The following is a 17475-nucleotide window of genomic DNA, read 5'->3' as shown; positions in this document are numbered from 1 at the left end:
AAGGAAGGAAGGAAGGAAGGAAGGAAGGAAGGAAGGAAGGAAGGAAGGAAGGAAGGAAGGAAGGAAGGAAGGAAGAAGTTTCAATAGTTCACTTCTCTTCCTGGAAGTGAATAGCATTTTCCATCATGAGTCCTTTGGAATTGCCATGGATCATTATGTTGATCAGAATTGCTAAGTATTTCACAATTGATTATCTCTACAATATTGCTATTGCTGCATACCTTTTTCTCCTGATTCTGCACAGTTCACTTTGTATCGAGCCATATGTCTTTCATAGATTTTTCCTAAAACCATCCTCTTCATCATTTCTTACTAGCTGGATAAGAAATAGTTACTCACTATCAAGCTGTTGGGTTTTTTTTTTTTGCTTTTTTGGAGTGGAGAAGGCAGGGTATTTGGGGTTAATGACTTTCCCAAGGTCACACGTTAGTGTTAAATGTCTGAGGCCAGATTTGAACTCAGGCCCTCCTGACTTCAGTGCACCACTTATCTGCCTCTACCAAGTTGTTTTTAACAATGAAGGCCTAAATATGCCCTAAATGCACACAATAACATTCCATCACATTTATATACCATAACTTGTTTGGCCATTTCCCAATTGATAGGCATCCCTAACTTTTTGCCACCACAAAAAAAGTGCTGCTATAAATATTTTTGCATGTATGAATTATTTTCCTTCTCCTTTGATCTCTTTGAAATACAAATCTAATAGTGGTATTCCTGGGTCAAAGCGTATACACAGTTTTATGTTCTTTTGGTCATAGTATTAAATTGTTCTCCAAAATGGTTGAACCAGTTCACAGCTCCATCAACAAAGCATTTTTGTTGTTTTCAGTCATGTCCAAATCTTTGTGAGCCCCTTTGGGGGTTTGCTTGGAAGAGATATTGGAGTGGTTTGCTGTTTCCATCTCCAGCTCATTTGACAGATGAAGAAACTGAGACAAACAGGGTAAAGTGACTTACCTAGGGCCATACAGCTAGTGTCTGAGAGCAGATTTTAACTCAGGAAAATTAGTCTTCCTGACTCCAGGCTCAGGGCTCTAGCGGCCCCAGACAGTTCTTTAGTCTACCTGTTTTCCCACACTTTCTAGTATTTGTCATTTTCCTTTTTAGCCAAATGGACAGGCATGAGATGGCACCTCAGAATTATCTGAACTGGCATTTCTCTAACTATCAGTGATTTGGAGCACATTTTCACATGACTATTAATGGCTTAGATTCCTTTCACTAAAAGCTGCCTTTTCATATCCTTTGACTTTAGCAATTGGAGAATGATTTCTTATTTTCATAAATTTGGCTCAGTTGCTTTTATATTTTAGAAATGATACCTCTATCAGAGAAACTTGATGCAAAATAATTTCCATTTCCTCCTTTTCTTCTAATTTTGACTGCATTTGGTTTTATTTGTGCAAAAAAAAATAATCTTACATTATCAAAACTATCTATGTGACTCTCCATGATCCTCTCTGTCTTGTTTGGTCATCAGCTCTTCCCTTATCTATAAGTCTGACAGGTTAATTTTTCCATGCTGCCTTCATTTGCTTTATGATATCACCCTTCGTGTCTAAATCATGTACCCATTTGGAGCTTGACTTGGCATATAATGAGATGTTGAACTATGCCTAGTTTCTGCCAAATATTTTTGTCAAATGGTGTTTTTTGTTAAATGGTGAGTTCTTATCCCAATAGCTACAACCTTTGTGTTTATCAGACAATAGGCTCTGTGCTCGTTCATTTCTGTATACTATGTGCCTAATCTATTCCATTGATCAATCCATTTCTTATCTAGTACCAGATTGTCTTAATGATTTCCAGAAATCTCATACTTCTAGGCTACCTTTCCTTGCATTTTTTCCCACTGATTCCCTTGATAGTCTTGGCCTTTTGTTCCTCCAGATCAGTTTTGCTATTATTTTTTTTCCTAGCTTTCTAAAGTAATTCTTTGGTAGTTTGATTAGGATGGCACTGAATAAGTAAATTCATTTAGGTATATTTAGATAATATATTGGTTTGACCTTCCCATGACATTAACAATATTATTTCTTCAATTATTTAGAATTATCTTTATTTGTATGAAGTATTTCGTAATTGATTTTCTGCAATGCCTGTGCGTATGTTGGCAAATAGATTCCCAAATATTTTATACTGTCTGCAGTTATTTTAATTGGAATTTCTCTTTCTATCTCTTCCTATTGAGTTTGTTGGTAATATATGGAAATGTTGGTGATTTGTGTGGGTTGGGTTTGTTTTATATCCTGTAACTTTGCTGAAGTTATTCATCGCATCAGTTAGTTTGTCGGCTGGTTCTCTAAGTATTTCATCATATCATCACAAACAAGATGATAGCTTTATTTCTTCTTTACCTGCCTATTATTACAGTTAGCATTTCCAGCACAATATTGAATAATAATGTTGATAATGAGCATTTGTGCTTCTATCCTGATCTTATTGGAAAGGTTTATAACTTCCTTTCATTACAGATCAATGATTGGATGCTATTGATCATTTTAAGGAAAACTCTATTTTCTTCCTTCTCTTTCTAGTGTGTTTTTTTTTAACAGGAATAGATGTTGCATTTTGTCAAAAGCTTTTTTCTGCATATTTTGAAGACATCCTGTGATTTTTGTTATTAATCTGGTCTATGATTATAGTTTTCCTTGTATCAAACCAGTCCTAAATTGCTGATATAAACCCAACCTAGTCATAATATGTGATCTTTGTGATATAATGCTCTAATCTCCTTGCTACCATTTTATTTACATTTTTTTTCATCAATATTCATTAAGGAAATTGGCCTGTTGTTTTCTTTCTCTGTTTTGATCCTTCCTGGTTTATGTATCAAGACCATATTTTTGTAATAAAAAGAAACTTGGTAGCACTTCTCCTTTATATATTTTTTCAAATATATTATAAAGCATTAAAATTAATTATTCTTTAAATGTTTGGTAGAATTTGATTCTAATCCATCTGATCCTGAGTTTTTCCCCCTTTAGGAGTTCATTTGTACCTTATTCAATTTTTTAAGATACGGTTATTAAAATGCTTCTTTTATGTTAATCTGGAAAATTATATTCTTGTAAATATTTATCCATTTCATTTAGATTGTCAGTTTTGGCATATATTTGGCCAAAATAGGTCCTAATAATTGTTCTTATTCTTGTTTGTAAACTCACAATTCACCTTTTTCATTTTTGATACTGGTAATTTGTTTTCTTTTTCTTTAAAAAAAATCAAATTAACTAATCTATTTTATTATGTTTTTCCCTAAAATACCAGCTCCTACTTTTATTTATTAATTGAATGGTGTTTTTTTTTAACTTTCTATTTTGTTCATCTCTCCTTTGATTTTTCAGGATTTCTATTTTAATATTTTTTTAATTTATTGCCTTGCTAGGTTTTTTAGTTGTATGCCCAATTAATTGATCTGATCTTTCCCTCCTTTTTTGAAGGTTTTTATAACCTCAATACATGGTCAGTTTTTGTGAAGATGCCATGCACGAATATTTCTTTCTATTCCCATTTGCTAGTACCTAAAGGTTTACCATATCCAACTTTAGTAAAATTCTGCTCATCTCCCTAACTTCTTTCTTATTTTATGGTTACATTTATCTATATCTGGAAGAGATAAATTGAAGTACTATTTAATACTATTACAACTTTACTGTCTTTTTCCTCCTGAAACTTCTTTAACTTTTCCTTTATGAATTTAGATACTATGCCATTTGATACTTATCTATTCAATATTGATATTAATTCATTGTCTATAGCACCTTATAGTGAAATGTAGTTTCCCTGCTCATCTCTTTTAACTCCGTCTATTTTTGTTCTTGCTTTTTCTGAAATCTTGGTTGCTATCCTTTCCTTTTTAATTCAGCTGAAGCAGAATAGATTCTGCTCTGGTCCCTTATTTTAACTTTTTGTATATATTACTGTTTCAAGTGCATTTCTTATAAACAAAATATATTGTTGTATTCTGGTTTCTATACCATTCTTCTACTCTTTTTCATTTTATCAATGAGTTCATCCCATTCTCATTCACAGTTATAATTGTGAATTTCCCTCCATACTATTCTCTTTTACTTTTCCTTCATTTTTTCCCATCCCCTCTTTAAGAGGTTCTTTTGCTTCTGATTACTGCCTCCCTTAATTTTCCCTCTGGTTTAATGCTTTCTTCACCCCTTTCCTTCCTACTTCCCTATTTGGTAAGATAAATTTCAGGGATGTGTGTGTGTGTGTGTGTGTATTCTTCCCTCCTTCAACCAGTTCATATTACAGTGAGGTTAAAGTATCACTAGCTTCCCCCTCCCCTGCTACTGTCCTTTCCATTATATAAACTCTGCCTTAAGCACTACAGTTATGTGAGTTTATTTTCTCCATTCTTCCTGTTACCCCACTCTTCCATTATTTCTTTATATCATTCCAATAAAACAGAAACATACCCAGGCCCTCTGCCTGAATAGACTCCCTGTAAGAGACCTGGCGATGATCAGGTTCTGAGGAGTTACATATATCATCTCTCCATATAAGAATGTGAACAATTTTACCTTATTTAGTCCCTTAAGGTTTTTCAATCAATTTTGCCTTTTTGTGCTCCTTCTCTTGAGTCCTGTGTCTCATACGTAAGATATATTCTACTCAATTCTGGTCTTCTTATCAGGAACACTGGAAGGTCCTCTATTTCATTAATTATCTCTTTTCCCCCATGGGAATATATTCAGTTTTATTAAGCAAGTTATTCTTGGTTATAAGTCTAGATCCTTTACTTTCTAGACAATCAACTCCAGACTCTTCATTTCATTATAGTGGTGGCTGCTAAATTTTGTGTGAGCCTGACTGGCTTTGTGGTACTTGGACTTTTTCTTTCTGTTTGCAGTATTTTTTCCTTGTCTTGGGAGATCTGGATTTTGGCTACAATATTTCTGGAAGTTTTCATTTTTGTATTTTAGAAGATGCCAACATATTCTTTCAATTTCTGCTTTTGTCTCTGGTTCTATGATATCTGGACAGTTTTATGATTTCTTGACCTATGATGTCTAGGCTCTTTTTTGTTTGTTTGTTTGTAGCTTGCAGGCAGTCCAGTGATTCTTAAATTGTCTCTCTTTCATCTGTTTTCCAGATCAGTTTTTTGTCCTATGAGATAGTTCACATTTTCTTCAATTTTTTTTTTGGTCTTTTGACTCTATTTTATTGTTTCTTGATGTCTTATGGAGTCATTTGTTTCCATTTGACCAGTTCTAATTTTCAAGAAATTATTTTTAGGGTGTTTTGTACCTCTTTTACCAAGTTGTTAATTCTCTGTTCCATAGTTCTAATTATTTTTTAATCATTTCTTTGCTCTTTTTCTAACTATTGCTTTAACTCTTCTAGGAATTCTCAGTGAGCTTGTATTCAATATGCATTTTTCTTTGAAGTTTTGATTGTAAGTATTTTCAAGTTATTGTCATCTTCTGTGATTGTGTCTTGAACTTCCCTGTCACCATAGTAGCTCTTTATAGTCAGGTTTTCCTTTTGTTTGCTCCTTCTTCTGGCCTATGTCTTGATTCTGGGCTAACCTGAACTTAATGCTTTTACATATACTGGTTTTTTTTGTTTTGGGGGGATTTTTTTTTTGGGAGGGGGAGCAATTGGGGTTAAGTGACTTGCCGAAAGTCACACAACTAGTAAGTGTGTTAAGTGTCTGAGGTTGGATTTGAACTCAAGTCCTCCTGACTCCAGGGCCGGTGCTCTATTCACTGCTCCACCTAGCGGCCCCTTTTACATGTACTGTTGCTGATTTCACAGCTCCGTTGGGGGCCTGCAAGTTTTCAGTGCAGGTTTACCCAAGTGATGTGATACAAGGAGAGATCTGTTCTTGCCTTCCTGGTCAATATCTGTGAGTTCCTACCACAAGTTTCAGTACATTGGCTTGTGTATGGTTGAGTTTCCATAGATTGTTGCTGGACTCAGCCACCGTTAGCCCACTGGGCGGTTGAGCTGCCTCTGGCCTGGGTTTCTTGCCATGGTTGTTCCACATATTGGGATAGAGGCCAGAACTGAGTCACCACTCTGCCCCTGGGGTCATAGCCACATTTCCAGAACTTGTTCCTTTCTCTGCACACATCTATGCTCCACTCTCATTCACAGTTGCTTCTGAGTAAATGCCAGATGACATTGTTCCTATACCCAGGACGTTTTAGGGATCCTGTGGGATCACTTTTCTACTCTGGGGCTTTTTACCCTGGTCCAAGTTGTCTTGGCCCTCCTTCTATTCCTGAATTCTAGAGTTCTCCTAGCTGTGTGGCTGTACTTCTGTCCAGTTCTCCAGACCCAGGATTCAGAAACCTATCTCCCAAAGCTGCCCTAGGCTGTAAAAATGACTGTGACCTTTTTTTCCTGACTTCTCCAACGAGAATTTAATCTGGTGTATTTTCTAGGTCATTTTTAGGTCACCTCTGAAAGAGGTGATTTGGGCAAGCTACATAAAAATACTACCTCTCTATCATCTTGATTCTGCCTCTCATGGCATCAGGGTTTATTTTTTATAAAATATAGCATAAGATTCTCATCTTAGAGAGTTGAGAGGGGGAGCTATGAGAGTCTTGAAGAGGGATAAAATATTTAGAAAAGCTATTGTGGTGAGTGGGTTGGTGAGTCAATACGGGAAACATGAAAAGATTAACTAGCAGCAATAAGGATCCAGTTGAGATTATATAACATAAACTTGTAGTGGACCCAATCATCACAGTTTAATGATTTTCTCCAGTTTTATTCAGTATTGCACAAGTAGGAACAAAGGCAGTGGATGATGGGAGTGATCTAAGACTGAGGCTTAATATGGGGTAAGGAACTCAAGAGAAGAGGTTGATGCAGAATTTGCCTGGTTCACCAAGAATCAAGATTGGGAAAGAAAGAGAGCGGTGATATCCTGGGAGAGAATGAAAGGGTGGAGAAAGTAAAAGTCATGGTCAGGACAAAGACCAAGGTTAAGGGTCACAAAGCAGGGGAAGAAGTAGAAAGCCAGTAGACCAGGGAAGGGAATTTCAGAGTTCTTGAACATGGAGGTGGTGCATTTGTGGATGATGGCAACATCAACAACTGTCTCTATAGATGCAGCTGGAGTAGAGAAGGAGGTCATGAGAAATGGTCTGTTTCGGAATTGTGAAGTTAGGCTGTTTAAGGGAGTATCAGCATATATGTTGAAGTCCCTTCATGTGAGAATAGGAGTTGAGGAGGAAAAGACTTAGCCAGGAACTGAACCCATCTAGAAAAGAAAAGGAGTTTCTTGGAGGTAAACAGACAACAGCTACCAAAATGTTAATTGGGTGGTAGATATGGAATGAACCTCAAAGAAGAAGAGATTATTGTATGATAGAAATAAGGGGAGAGGGGCAGCTAGGTGGCACAATGAATAGAGCACTGGTCCTGGAGTCAGTGGGACCTGAGCTCAAATCCAGCCTCAGATACTTGACATTTAACTAGCTGTGTGACCTTGGGTGAGTCACTTAATCCCAACTGCCTTGACTTCCCTCCTCCAAAATTTAAAAAAAAAAAAGAAGTAGAAGGAGAGCCTGAAAATGGCGGTGGGGAGCAAGGAGCATTCTGACTCCCCGACCATGACCAGTGACTCGTCGGGGGAAGGGGAGGATGAAGCCAGGACCAGAGTGGATGGCCAGGGAAGCTGGATCATCAGGAGTGTGCCAAGTCTCACCAAATAAAACAGGATGAAAGAAGTAGAAGCAGAGAGATTTTTTTATGAAAGCTACTTACCTATGGAGTAGACTAGAGAGTACAATGGGTGGAATGGGTAGCTTTAGAGTGGGAATGGGGGTGGTGTAGGTTGGGGAATGGGGAGATGGAAATGGGGTTTGAACAATAGCAGCGGTGGCACTAGAGATTCAGAGTCACTGGCTGTTCCGATGTGGAGAGGGCTGGCCTCGTTTTGAGCATCTCTGGGGTGAGGGCCTGAACTCTGCTCCTTTTGCTTTTTGGAGGGCTAAGCTGTGTGATTTAGTAAATGCCTATTATGGATATACAAAAAAAAAAAGTCTTTGCTCTCAAGGAGGTTACAGTCTAGTGGGAGTGACAGCATGAAAAACAATGCATATACAATCAAGGTACAGAAGGGATAAATCAGAGAGAAAATGGGGAAATGGAGACCAAATTGGAACAACATGGGCCAGATTGGAGATCTCAGGTGGAAAGCACTAGAGTGTTGCTTTGTAAGGAAGCAGTCTGGCCTTGAGTCCTCGGTTACTCACATGTTACTTCATCCTCATCACCTCTCATAAAATGGATGTGCCGTTGCCTTCAGGGGCATGTTGTATGGGTAAACCAAGATAATGTCACCCAAAAGGCTATAGCAGCCAGGGGCAGGGTTAGGATGAAATGCTTTAGCCTGCCCAGAGCACTTCTTACCTTCCCATTGCCTTTCTAGACCCTAACCATAACTTACTCGAAACTTTACTTGATAGTTGAGTAAATGATGGTGAAATGCTGCAATCTAATAGGGAGCACAGTTTCTCTGAGCCACATCACTGTCACTCAGCCCCAGGGCAGTAGGATAACTTGGAGAAGAAACATCAGAAGAGAAGGAAGGGGCCATTGTAGGGTAACTGGAGGAAGAAGGACTGAGGTCTAGCCACGATTGCCTCACAGTCACCACATGCAGGGAGCTTCCTTTCTGGGCCTGGGGTCCTTTAGTAAACTAATGATCACCTCTGTCTATGATGCTGGTACTTGTGTTTGACTTGGTGATTAATAATCGTTATGGATAACCCACTGCACTCTCTGCAGTCTAGTACCATTGTCTTTTTAAAAAATGTTTGTTTCAATGTCTTCTATTTTTTTTAGATCATTAGAGGGTTCCCAACATCCCCCCCTCCCTTCCCAGAGAACCACCTTCTAGAACAAATTGCATTTTTAAGAAGGGAAAAATCCCAGGACAAGTGGTTCCAAGAACATTGGCATTGAAAAAGTCTAAGAACATGCACAATGTGCAGTCTCTGGATTGGGGAGATCCTCTCATCTCCCTTCTCTCCTGCTTGAGTTTGGTCATTTTGTAACACTCATTTCTGATTTGGAGGTGTGTCTGTTGTTTTCTGACTCAGCTGATCTTTCCAGGTTTCCCTGTGTTCAGTAAGTTGATCTTTTCTTACAGTAGAGTGGTATTTCACTTCATTTATGTACTCAACTACTTTATGCATTCCCCAGATGGTGAACATTGACTTTGTTCCCAATTCTTTACTCTCGAGACAGCAACGGCTCCTTCATTGTGGTGCTTGGGGAGGAGAGGGTGAAATTCTTAAAGGTCAAGCCTGGGGTGTGGTTCTTAGGTCCAAGGCTATGGTTACTTCTTTTTTTTTTTAAGCAATCGGGGTTAAGTAACTTGCTCAAAGTTACACGGCCAGTTATTTCTGGGTGTGGTGCTGAGTATCTGAGCCCAGATTTGATCCAGGTCATCGCGACACTGAAGCCGGTGCTCTTACTCGCTGAGCCACCTGGCCGCCCCTAAGCAATTGGGGTTAAGTAACTTGCTCAAGGTTACACGGCCGGGTGTTTCTGGGTGGGTGCTAAGCGTCTGAGCCCGGGATTCGATCTCCAGGTCTTCTCAACACTGGAGCCGGTGCTCTTACTCGCTGTGCTAAGCTATGGTTATTTCTATTCCTATCTTAGCATTGGCCAAATTGCTCCTCAGAATGATTGAATAGATAATATGGCAGCTTTAAAACATCTCACTGGTATAGGCTAAGAAGTAATGGAGTAGGTAAGTGGAATAGATTAGATCTAAGTTACACTCTAGTAAATGACCATAGTGATTTAGTGTTTGATAAATCCAAAGATCCAAGCTTTCTGAACAAAAACATTATTTGATAAAAATTCTAGGGCAACTAGAAAACAGGATGGCAGAAACTAGGTAAAGGCCAACATCTTATACCATATACCAAGATAAAATCAAAATTGGTGCATGATTTACATATAAAGGATGATACCATATGCAGATTAGGAGCATGATGGAGTTTACCTGTCAGATCAATGGGTAAGAGAAGAAGTTAGGACCAAACAAGATACAGAAAACATTGCAAAATGTAAATCAATAATTTTTTTTATATTAAGAAGGTTTTGCACAAACAAAATGAATGCAACCAAAAATTAGAAGGAAAGTAGAAAACTGGGGGAAATATTTTGCAACATCTCTAATAAAGATCTCATTTCTCAAATATATAGAGAACTGAGTCAGATTTTATAAGACTACAAGTCATTCCCCAGTTGATAAGTGATCAAAGGATATGAACAGGCAGATTTCAAAGAAATAAAAGCTATCATAGTCATATGAATAAGTGTTCTAAATCAGTATTAATTAGAGAATTGCAAATTAAAACAACTCTGAGGTACCACCTCACACCTTTTAGAATGACTAATATGACAAAAAAAAAAGGAAAATTTGGATATTGGAGGGGATGTGGGAAAACTGGGACACTAATGCACCGTTTGTGGAATTGTGAACTGATTCAGCCATTCTGGAGAGCAACTTGGAATTATGCCCAAAGGACTGAAAAACCTTTGGCATACCTTTTGATACAGCAATACCATTGCTAGGTCTGTATTTCAGAGAGATCAAAAAAAGGAAAAGGATCTACATGGACAAAAATAGTTATAGCAGCTCTTTATTTGGTGCCAAGGAATTGGAAATTGAGGGGATTCCCATCATTGGGGGATGTCTGAGGTATATGGTTGTGATGGAATATTACTGTGCTATAAAAAAATGACTAGGAGAATTTTAGAAAATTTTAGAAAAACCTGGAAAGACATACTTGAACTGATGCTGCATGAAGTGAGCAGAACCAGGAGAACATTACACACAGAAACAGCAATATCATATGATCAAGAACTGTGAATGACTTAGCTATTCCTAGCAATACAATGATCCAGGACAATCCCAAAGGACCCTTGTTGAAACACGCTATCTGCCCAGGGAAAGATCTGATGTTGTCTGCATATAGACTGAAGCAGACTATTTTACCTTCTTTATTTTTATTTTTTATTCAATTCTTCTTGTACAAAGTGACTAATATGGAAATGTTTTACTTGATTACACATGTATAACCTGCATTTGTATTGTTTATTGTCTTAGGAGGAGGGAGGAGAGGGAGGAAGGGATAGAATTGGAACTCAAAACTTAAACACAAATATTTAAAATTGTTTTAACATGTAATTGGGGGGAAATAAAACTTTTTTTTTATTTAAAAAGGCAGCTGAAGCTGGGGAGTGTTCAGATAAGGACTTCTGTACCCAAGGTCTCTGACCCTGGTGTTGTAAAGACTGAGGACCACATTTCAAAAGAACTGATTCATGTCTGATCCTGCTCTTAGGATATTCCTTTAAAAACTTGACTCTGAGAAGGGGTCACTAGGCTTCACCAGACTGACTGATGAGGCGCCAGCACACAACGAAGGCACAGATTCTTTGGATGTTTCTGACCCTCTGTGTCAAAGAGCTGATGATGGGAGGATAGGTGCTTGGGAAACAACTGAATGCCAGTTTTCTTTCACAACATCAGGCTTAGCTGTTTACCCAAAAAAGAGGGAACAGAGATTTCTCCTTGAGTAACTAAAAAAAAAAAAACAAAAACGGAAAAAAGAAAACTGACCTGGTTGGGAGAAAACAGTCATCTTGAAAGGGCTCCACACCTAAGTGAGATTCCATTAGGTGACAGATTACACCTCCCCTTACCTTTCTTCTTACTTACATCCACCCAACCCCACCCCAGAGAAGGCCCCAAGACCCTCAGAGCCAACTCAGCTGGCCTCCAAGCTGACCCAGAAGCACAGAAAGCCAAACCAGGATTTCCCTCTCATTAGCTTTAGGGTTAGCTCCTGGAGCTCCAGCCCTGCCTCAGCGTACCACAGCCACATATGACTTTGGGGGAGACATGAACCATATGTGCCCCCCAGTGAAAAAGTGGACCCTGAGATAGAAAGACCAGGAATCCAGAGGCAAAAGCCACCTTCAGCGACATCCCAGTGAGTCTAAGAGGCAGACTCAGCCTTGACCCTGACCTTGGAGTGCTCAGCTATTGGCCTCTTGATTATCCCAAGGGATCTGTGATGAGGCAGGGAATCCTTGGCGTGCACCCCCCAGTGGGGATTCCCACAGTTGCCTCATTTCCGGCTTCCCCTCCTCCCACTACACCCAAATAAGTGAAGTCTGAGCACTGCTGTGACTGGGGCCAAGACAAACTGGCTTCCAAGACAGTGACCCCCAGCCCTGCTGCCCTGCACTCTCCCACCTAAAATCCAGCCCTTGAATCTCGGGTCCTTGGCTGCTTGTGACCTGGGCAGCTGCTTCAGCCATCAGGCCATGTGTATGCCCAAGGCAGCATCTAGGAGCTCCAGTGGGCTTGTGGAGACAATACTGCATTTCCTGAGGCCGGAGCTGGCTGGGGTGGGGGAGAGAGGGGAGAGAGCAGGAAAGGGCCAATAGAGGCCAAGGGCCCAGGCACACAGCTGGTCACCCATTGGCCCCTCCACGTTCTCAGTCAGGTCGCCATATCCTTCTGGTGCCCATTTCAGACAGAGCCCTCCCTTTGAAGCTTCCCCAGGAGCAGCTGCCCTGTGACTCTGGGGTGCTGAGCATGGGACCTCCAGGCTGCCTCCACTTGGACCTCCCCTTGTGCAAACAGGCCTGGGGTGGCTTGGGCTCCAACTCTGGTCTGGCTTCTTAACACCCTTTTCTGACACCCTTTTGCAAATAACTGGCTTCCAGTCACCCTCATTGCTGTTGGACCTCTCCTTTAGAACAAAGAAATTTAATCAAGCATTGAACTGATAAGAGGCAGCTTCAGGAACTGGAGGAAACTCCTCTGGACACACCTTGTCACCTCTGGGGGGTGGGGGAGTAAACAGATCCTTTTCTTCCCCATTCCCTCCCCCACCTGCTCTGCACCACACATGAGAGTCATGATAACCTGCACACAGGGCACCAGCGACTTACTGCAGGGCCTGGGAGGAGACGCTTACTTCCCTCCTCAGCCATCAGAGTGCCCAAAGCCCCAGCAGCACTGCCATCATGCCTTTTCCCAGGTCTTAAGCCCCCAGGATGCACTGGGAGTCACCTGGCCAGGCCAAGGGTCCTCTGGGAGCTTGGGGGCAGATCCTGCCTGTCTGTCTCCAGTCGACCCAAATGGTACTGAGCACTCCTGGGTCCCAAGGGGGTCCCCAAAATGCTTTCCTGTAGGATTCTTGTGAGAATCAGAGTGTGGAGAGCCAGCCATCATTATCACACACACACACAGCCACATACAGTCTCACAGTCACAATCACTCACAAGTCACACACATAATCACACACAGCTACAATCACACTCAGAAATCCTTACATAAAGTCACACAGTCATGCTCACACACACTGTTACACACACACTCACACACATACACACTTACACACACTATTTGTCTCACACACACACATACAAACACATTCTTTGTCTCTCTCACACACACATGCTTACACACATACATGCTTACACACATTCTTTGTCTCTCACACACACACATTCTTTGTCTCTCTCACACACTCACACACACATGCTCACACACATACACACTTACACACATTCTTTGTCTCTCTCACACACACACTCACACACATACACACTTACGTATACATTCTTTGTCTCTCACACACACATACACACACATTCTTTGTCTCTCACACACATGCTCACACACACACACTTACACACACATTCTTTGTCTCTCTCTCTCTCTCTCACACACACACACACACACACACACACACACCTATGGGCATATTTACCTGGCATTTTTTGCAAGCACCTTAGCTGTAGCTCCATGACCCCAATTGCTTCCCCTTTGGTTGAGGAGAGTTGGGTTTGTCTATGGTTCTGAAGGGGAGCCCCCTGGTGCCCATGTTAATGGATTTTCTCTGCCCCCTCCCTGTCTTCTTTGTCTCTCCCACCCCACACAGTGGGTGTCTCTACAGGAACTCTTGTCCAGCCTGGGGCGGCCCTTTGGAGAGTATGAGCTCTGGGCACTCTGTCGAGAATCTCTGTTCACTCTTCAGAGCTACATAGAATACCCAGGTAATCCTCTGTACTTCCAAGTTGCCTTACTGGAAATCGCCATTGCTGCCTCCCCCCCCCCCCCCCCCCGCAACAAGGGAAAACCCGGCGCTGGCTTGGGCTGTGGTCACAGAACTGAGTGTTACCCTGATGTCTGGGCCCCTCCCACAGGCTGCTGGGTGAGCCTCAATGTCCCTCCCCAGCTGGATTTCAGGGTGTCACCACCGGCTGCTTCTTGGGGACTGGAACTGTGGGACATAAGATGGGCTGCAGATAAGCCAACATTTTTATCCTCCTCATTTATTAAGCCCGTGCTGTGTGCAAGGCACCATGCAAGGCACTGAGGTAATAAAGTAAAATAAAATAACAACTCCTTGGCCAGATGTCTTAGGCACCTTCCCACTCAGAATCCATGAAGGGAGTGCTTGGCTAGGCATGGAACAAGGGCGATACTGAAGCTCTTTGCTGCTCAGTTCTTTGTCAAAGACACTCCATTAAAACCCCTGCTGAGCCAACTTTGCCCAAGGTGGTCACCCTCCCTTCCCCCGAGGCAATCTGGGCAGCCTGGATCCATCGCTGCCCCCACAATCCTGCTCCCAGAAGCCCCCTCTGCTTTTCCTTTTTTTTCTAAAGCCCATTCCATTTTATTTACTTTTCAATTCCAAATTCTCTCCCACCCACTGAGAAGACAAGAGCTCATTACATATATGAAATCATGCAAAACATATTTCCATATAAGCCATAATCTGAGAGAGGGAGAGAGAGAGGGTGGAGGGAGGGAGACAGACAGATGGACGGACAGAGGGAGAAGAAGATAGGGAGAAAGGAGAGAAGCAAGGGAGAGAGGAGAGAAGCAAGGAAGGTAAGGAGGGAGGGAGGGAGGAAGGAAACTTCGATCTGATCCATTCTTTCTCTGTTCTCTCCACTTTTTCCAAAGTCTGCCCACCCTTGGTCCAGCCCATACCTTGGAGAACAAATATATCTACCCCCACTTATTAAGCTCTCCTTGTGTTCTGGGCACTGAACTTAAAGAGGACAGACAATACAGGCCCTGCCTTCAGGATGCTCCTCTGCCCCTGCTGGGATGGGAGCAGATGCTGTGTGCTCAGAGATCAGTTGGTGATACAGGCTAGATACAAATATGGACTGTGATTGGACAAGGGAGGAGGGCAACATGAGGGATGCCTCAAAAGGATGAGGCCCTTGAGCCAAAAGGGAGAGATGAGGTTGAAGGGAAGGGCAGTCTTCCATTAGTGCAAGAAGACCTGAGTTAAAATTCAGTCTCAAATGCATACTAGCTAAGTGACCCTGGGCAAGTCACTTAAGTTTAGGCTTAAGTTGACTGCCTCAGTTTCCTTATCTGTAAAATGGGGAGAATGATAGCACCTGCCTCCCAGGGTGGTTGTGCGGCTCAAATGAGGTAATAAATTTAAGGTTCTTAGCACAGTATCCAGCACAGAACAGGTGCTATGTAAACATTAGCTGTCATTATTGTCATTACACAGAAGAGTTTGCCTTTTGGCCTTCAGGCAGTGGGAGCCACAGAAGCTTCTTAAGCAGGGAAGTCACAGGTCCTGACTTAGTAGCATTTCATTCCTTCAGTGTCTTTGCTTCCATCTGGTCTCCAAGCTCATCTCTAGTCCTAGCAGCTGCCTGTGCTCTAGATCTGCCCCTCGATGTTGCCTGGTGCTCTCCCCCTGCTGGGGGGGAGGGAGCTGCAGCGCCTGGCCCCCCATGCCACTGATGAATCCTTCCTTCCATAGCTTATTTGTGCTTGGACTCTGTGCTGGTGGACTCTGAAGGAAACGTTCTCTTTGGAGCATTAAAAGATGCAGGTAAGACTCCCCCCTGTGTGAGCATTGGTATCTGCCCTTCAATTCTTGGTGTGTGCCCTTGGGTGCTTATGTGGATGCTGCTTGTGTGCCTTTGGGTGCTGTGTGGGTGCAGTGTATGGACATGTGGGTGCATGTGGGAGCAATGTATGGACATGTGGGTGCATGTGGACAAGGGCTTGGTTCTGTTGTTTTCGGGGGCTGGCGGTCAGAGGACAAGCATTCTTCCTCTGAAGCGAACTTTGCCCTTTCTTTTGTCTCCCTCAGGCTCATATAACCCTTTTTATGTGGCCCCTGAAGTGGCAGGACAGAAGCTGGTCACAGAAAAGGTAAGTGGGCAGGTTCCTGTGACACCCTGGCCTCAGTGCACATGGGGGGGGGGGGGAAGTGCATGGCACCAGGGGACAGCCTCAGGCCATACCTTTGGATTGGCCCAGGTTCACCCAGAAGCCCTTCTGGGCCTCTTCCCAGGTCCTCAGCTTCCAGCAGTCTGGTGCCCTCCCATCCCACTCCCTACACTCAGGCAGGTCTGAGAAAGCAGAGCCAGAGGGGGCCAGCCTGGGTCAGACCCCTGCACAGAGGCCAGGACAGGCAGGGAGGAAGCCCTCTGTGAAGCATCTCGGCCCCTTGGAGAACGATTTTGCTCTTTCACACAGCCTGGGAAAGGGCTTTTCTCCCTAAATCTGATCTCCGTGTAATAGGGAGTGGGGGCCTGGGGGTAGAGGCAGGGGACATCTTTGTCCTGCTCTCCCATACCTACTTTGCAAACAGCTCCTTGTTGGAACCGACTCTAGTGAGGAGGAAACATGAAAGGAAAAGGAAGAAAGAAATGAGCATTTATGAAGCACTGACTGTATGCCAGGCCCTGCATTTATCACAAAGCCTGCAGCAGGCCCTTCATATGTGCTAAGTGATTGTATACCAAGAAGGCAGAACCCTCTGGGAGATGCTGGCAACCAGGAAGAGGAGGCAGAGAAATGGTGACCTTCGGCATGCTACCCCCCTCCCCAGGGCTTCCAGGTTCTCAGATGGACCAAAGCATCTCCAGGCTCTTGGAACAGAACTAAGAGTGGGGAGTAGCTGGATCAAGAGGCCAGAGGGGTGGCCTCCAACTGCATAGAGCCTCGAATGCCAGCTACAGCCACAGAAATATGGTCTAGGAGGAAACAGGCAACAACTGAAAATGTTTGTGCCAAAGCATGATGCACCCAGATCCCTTAGGGAGATGCTTAGGGCAGCCAGGTGGTGCAGTGAATAGAGCGCTGGGTCTGCAGTCAGAAAGACTTGTCTTTCTGAGTTCAAATCTGATCTTGGACACTTGCTAATTGTGTGACCCTGGACAAGTCACTTCACCCTGCTTGTCTCAGTTTCCTCACCTGTAAAATGAGATGGAGAAGGAAATGGCAAATCCACTCTAGTATCTCTGCCAAGAAAACCCCAAATGGAGTCATGGAGAGCTGGACGCAACAACCACAATTCTAGCCTGGCCACGGGACCGGCAGGCAAGCATGACAAGGACCTCTTCAAGGCAGAGGCAGTGGGAGTAGACAGGAGGGTGTGAAGAAGACATTGTAAGGGAGAGGTG

General features: G+C 42.6%; 1 protein-coding gene across 2 annotated transcripts in view; it reads left to right on the top strand.

The window, feature by feature from the left end:
• KNDC1 (kinase non-catalytic C-lobe domain containing 1) overlaps nt 1–17475 on the top strand; it is a 96305-nt gene that overhangs the window by 28336 nt on the left and 50494 nt on the right. For both annotated transcript variants that reach the window (XM_069101684.1, XM_069101683.1), the window contains exons 7-9: nt 13965–14079; nt 15822–15893; nt 16158–16219. In XM_069101684.1, coding sequence (XP_068957785.1) covers nt 13965–14079; nt 15822–15893; nt 16158–16219 — 249 coding nt within the window. The remainder of the gene's footprint in view (nt 1–13964; nt 14080–15821; nt 15894–16157; nt 16220–17475) is intronic.

The sequence above is a fragment of the Petaurus breviceps genome, unplaced genomic scaffold (genome assembly GCF_028583685.1).
Source record: "Petaurus breviceps papuanus isolate PSGF00001 unplaced genomic scaffold, PetGlider_PUasm1.0 490, whole genome shotgun sequence".
NCBI classification, from domain to species: Eukaryota; Metazoa; Chordata; class Mammalia; order Diprotodontia; family Petauridae; genus Petaurus; species Petaurus breviceps.
Note: the sequence above shows the minus strand (reverse complement) of the source record. Positions and strands in the feature narration are given on the sequence as shown.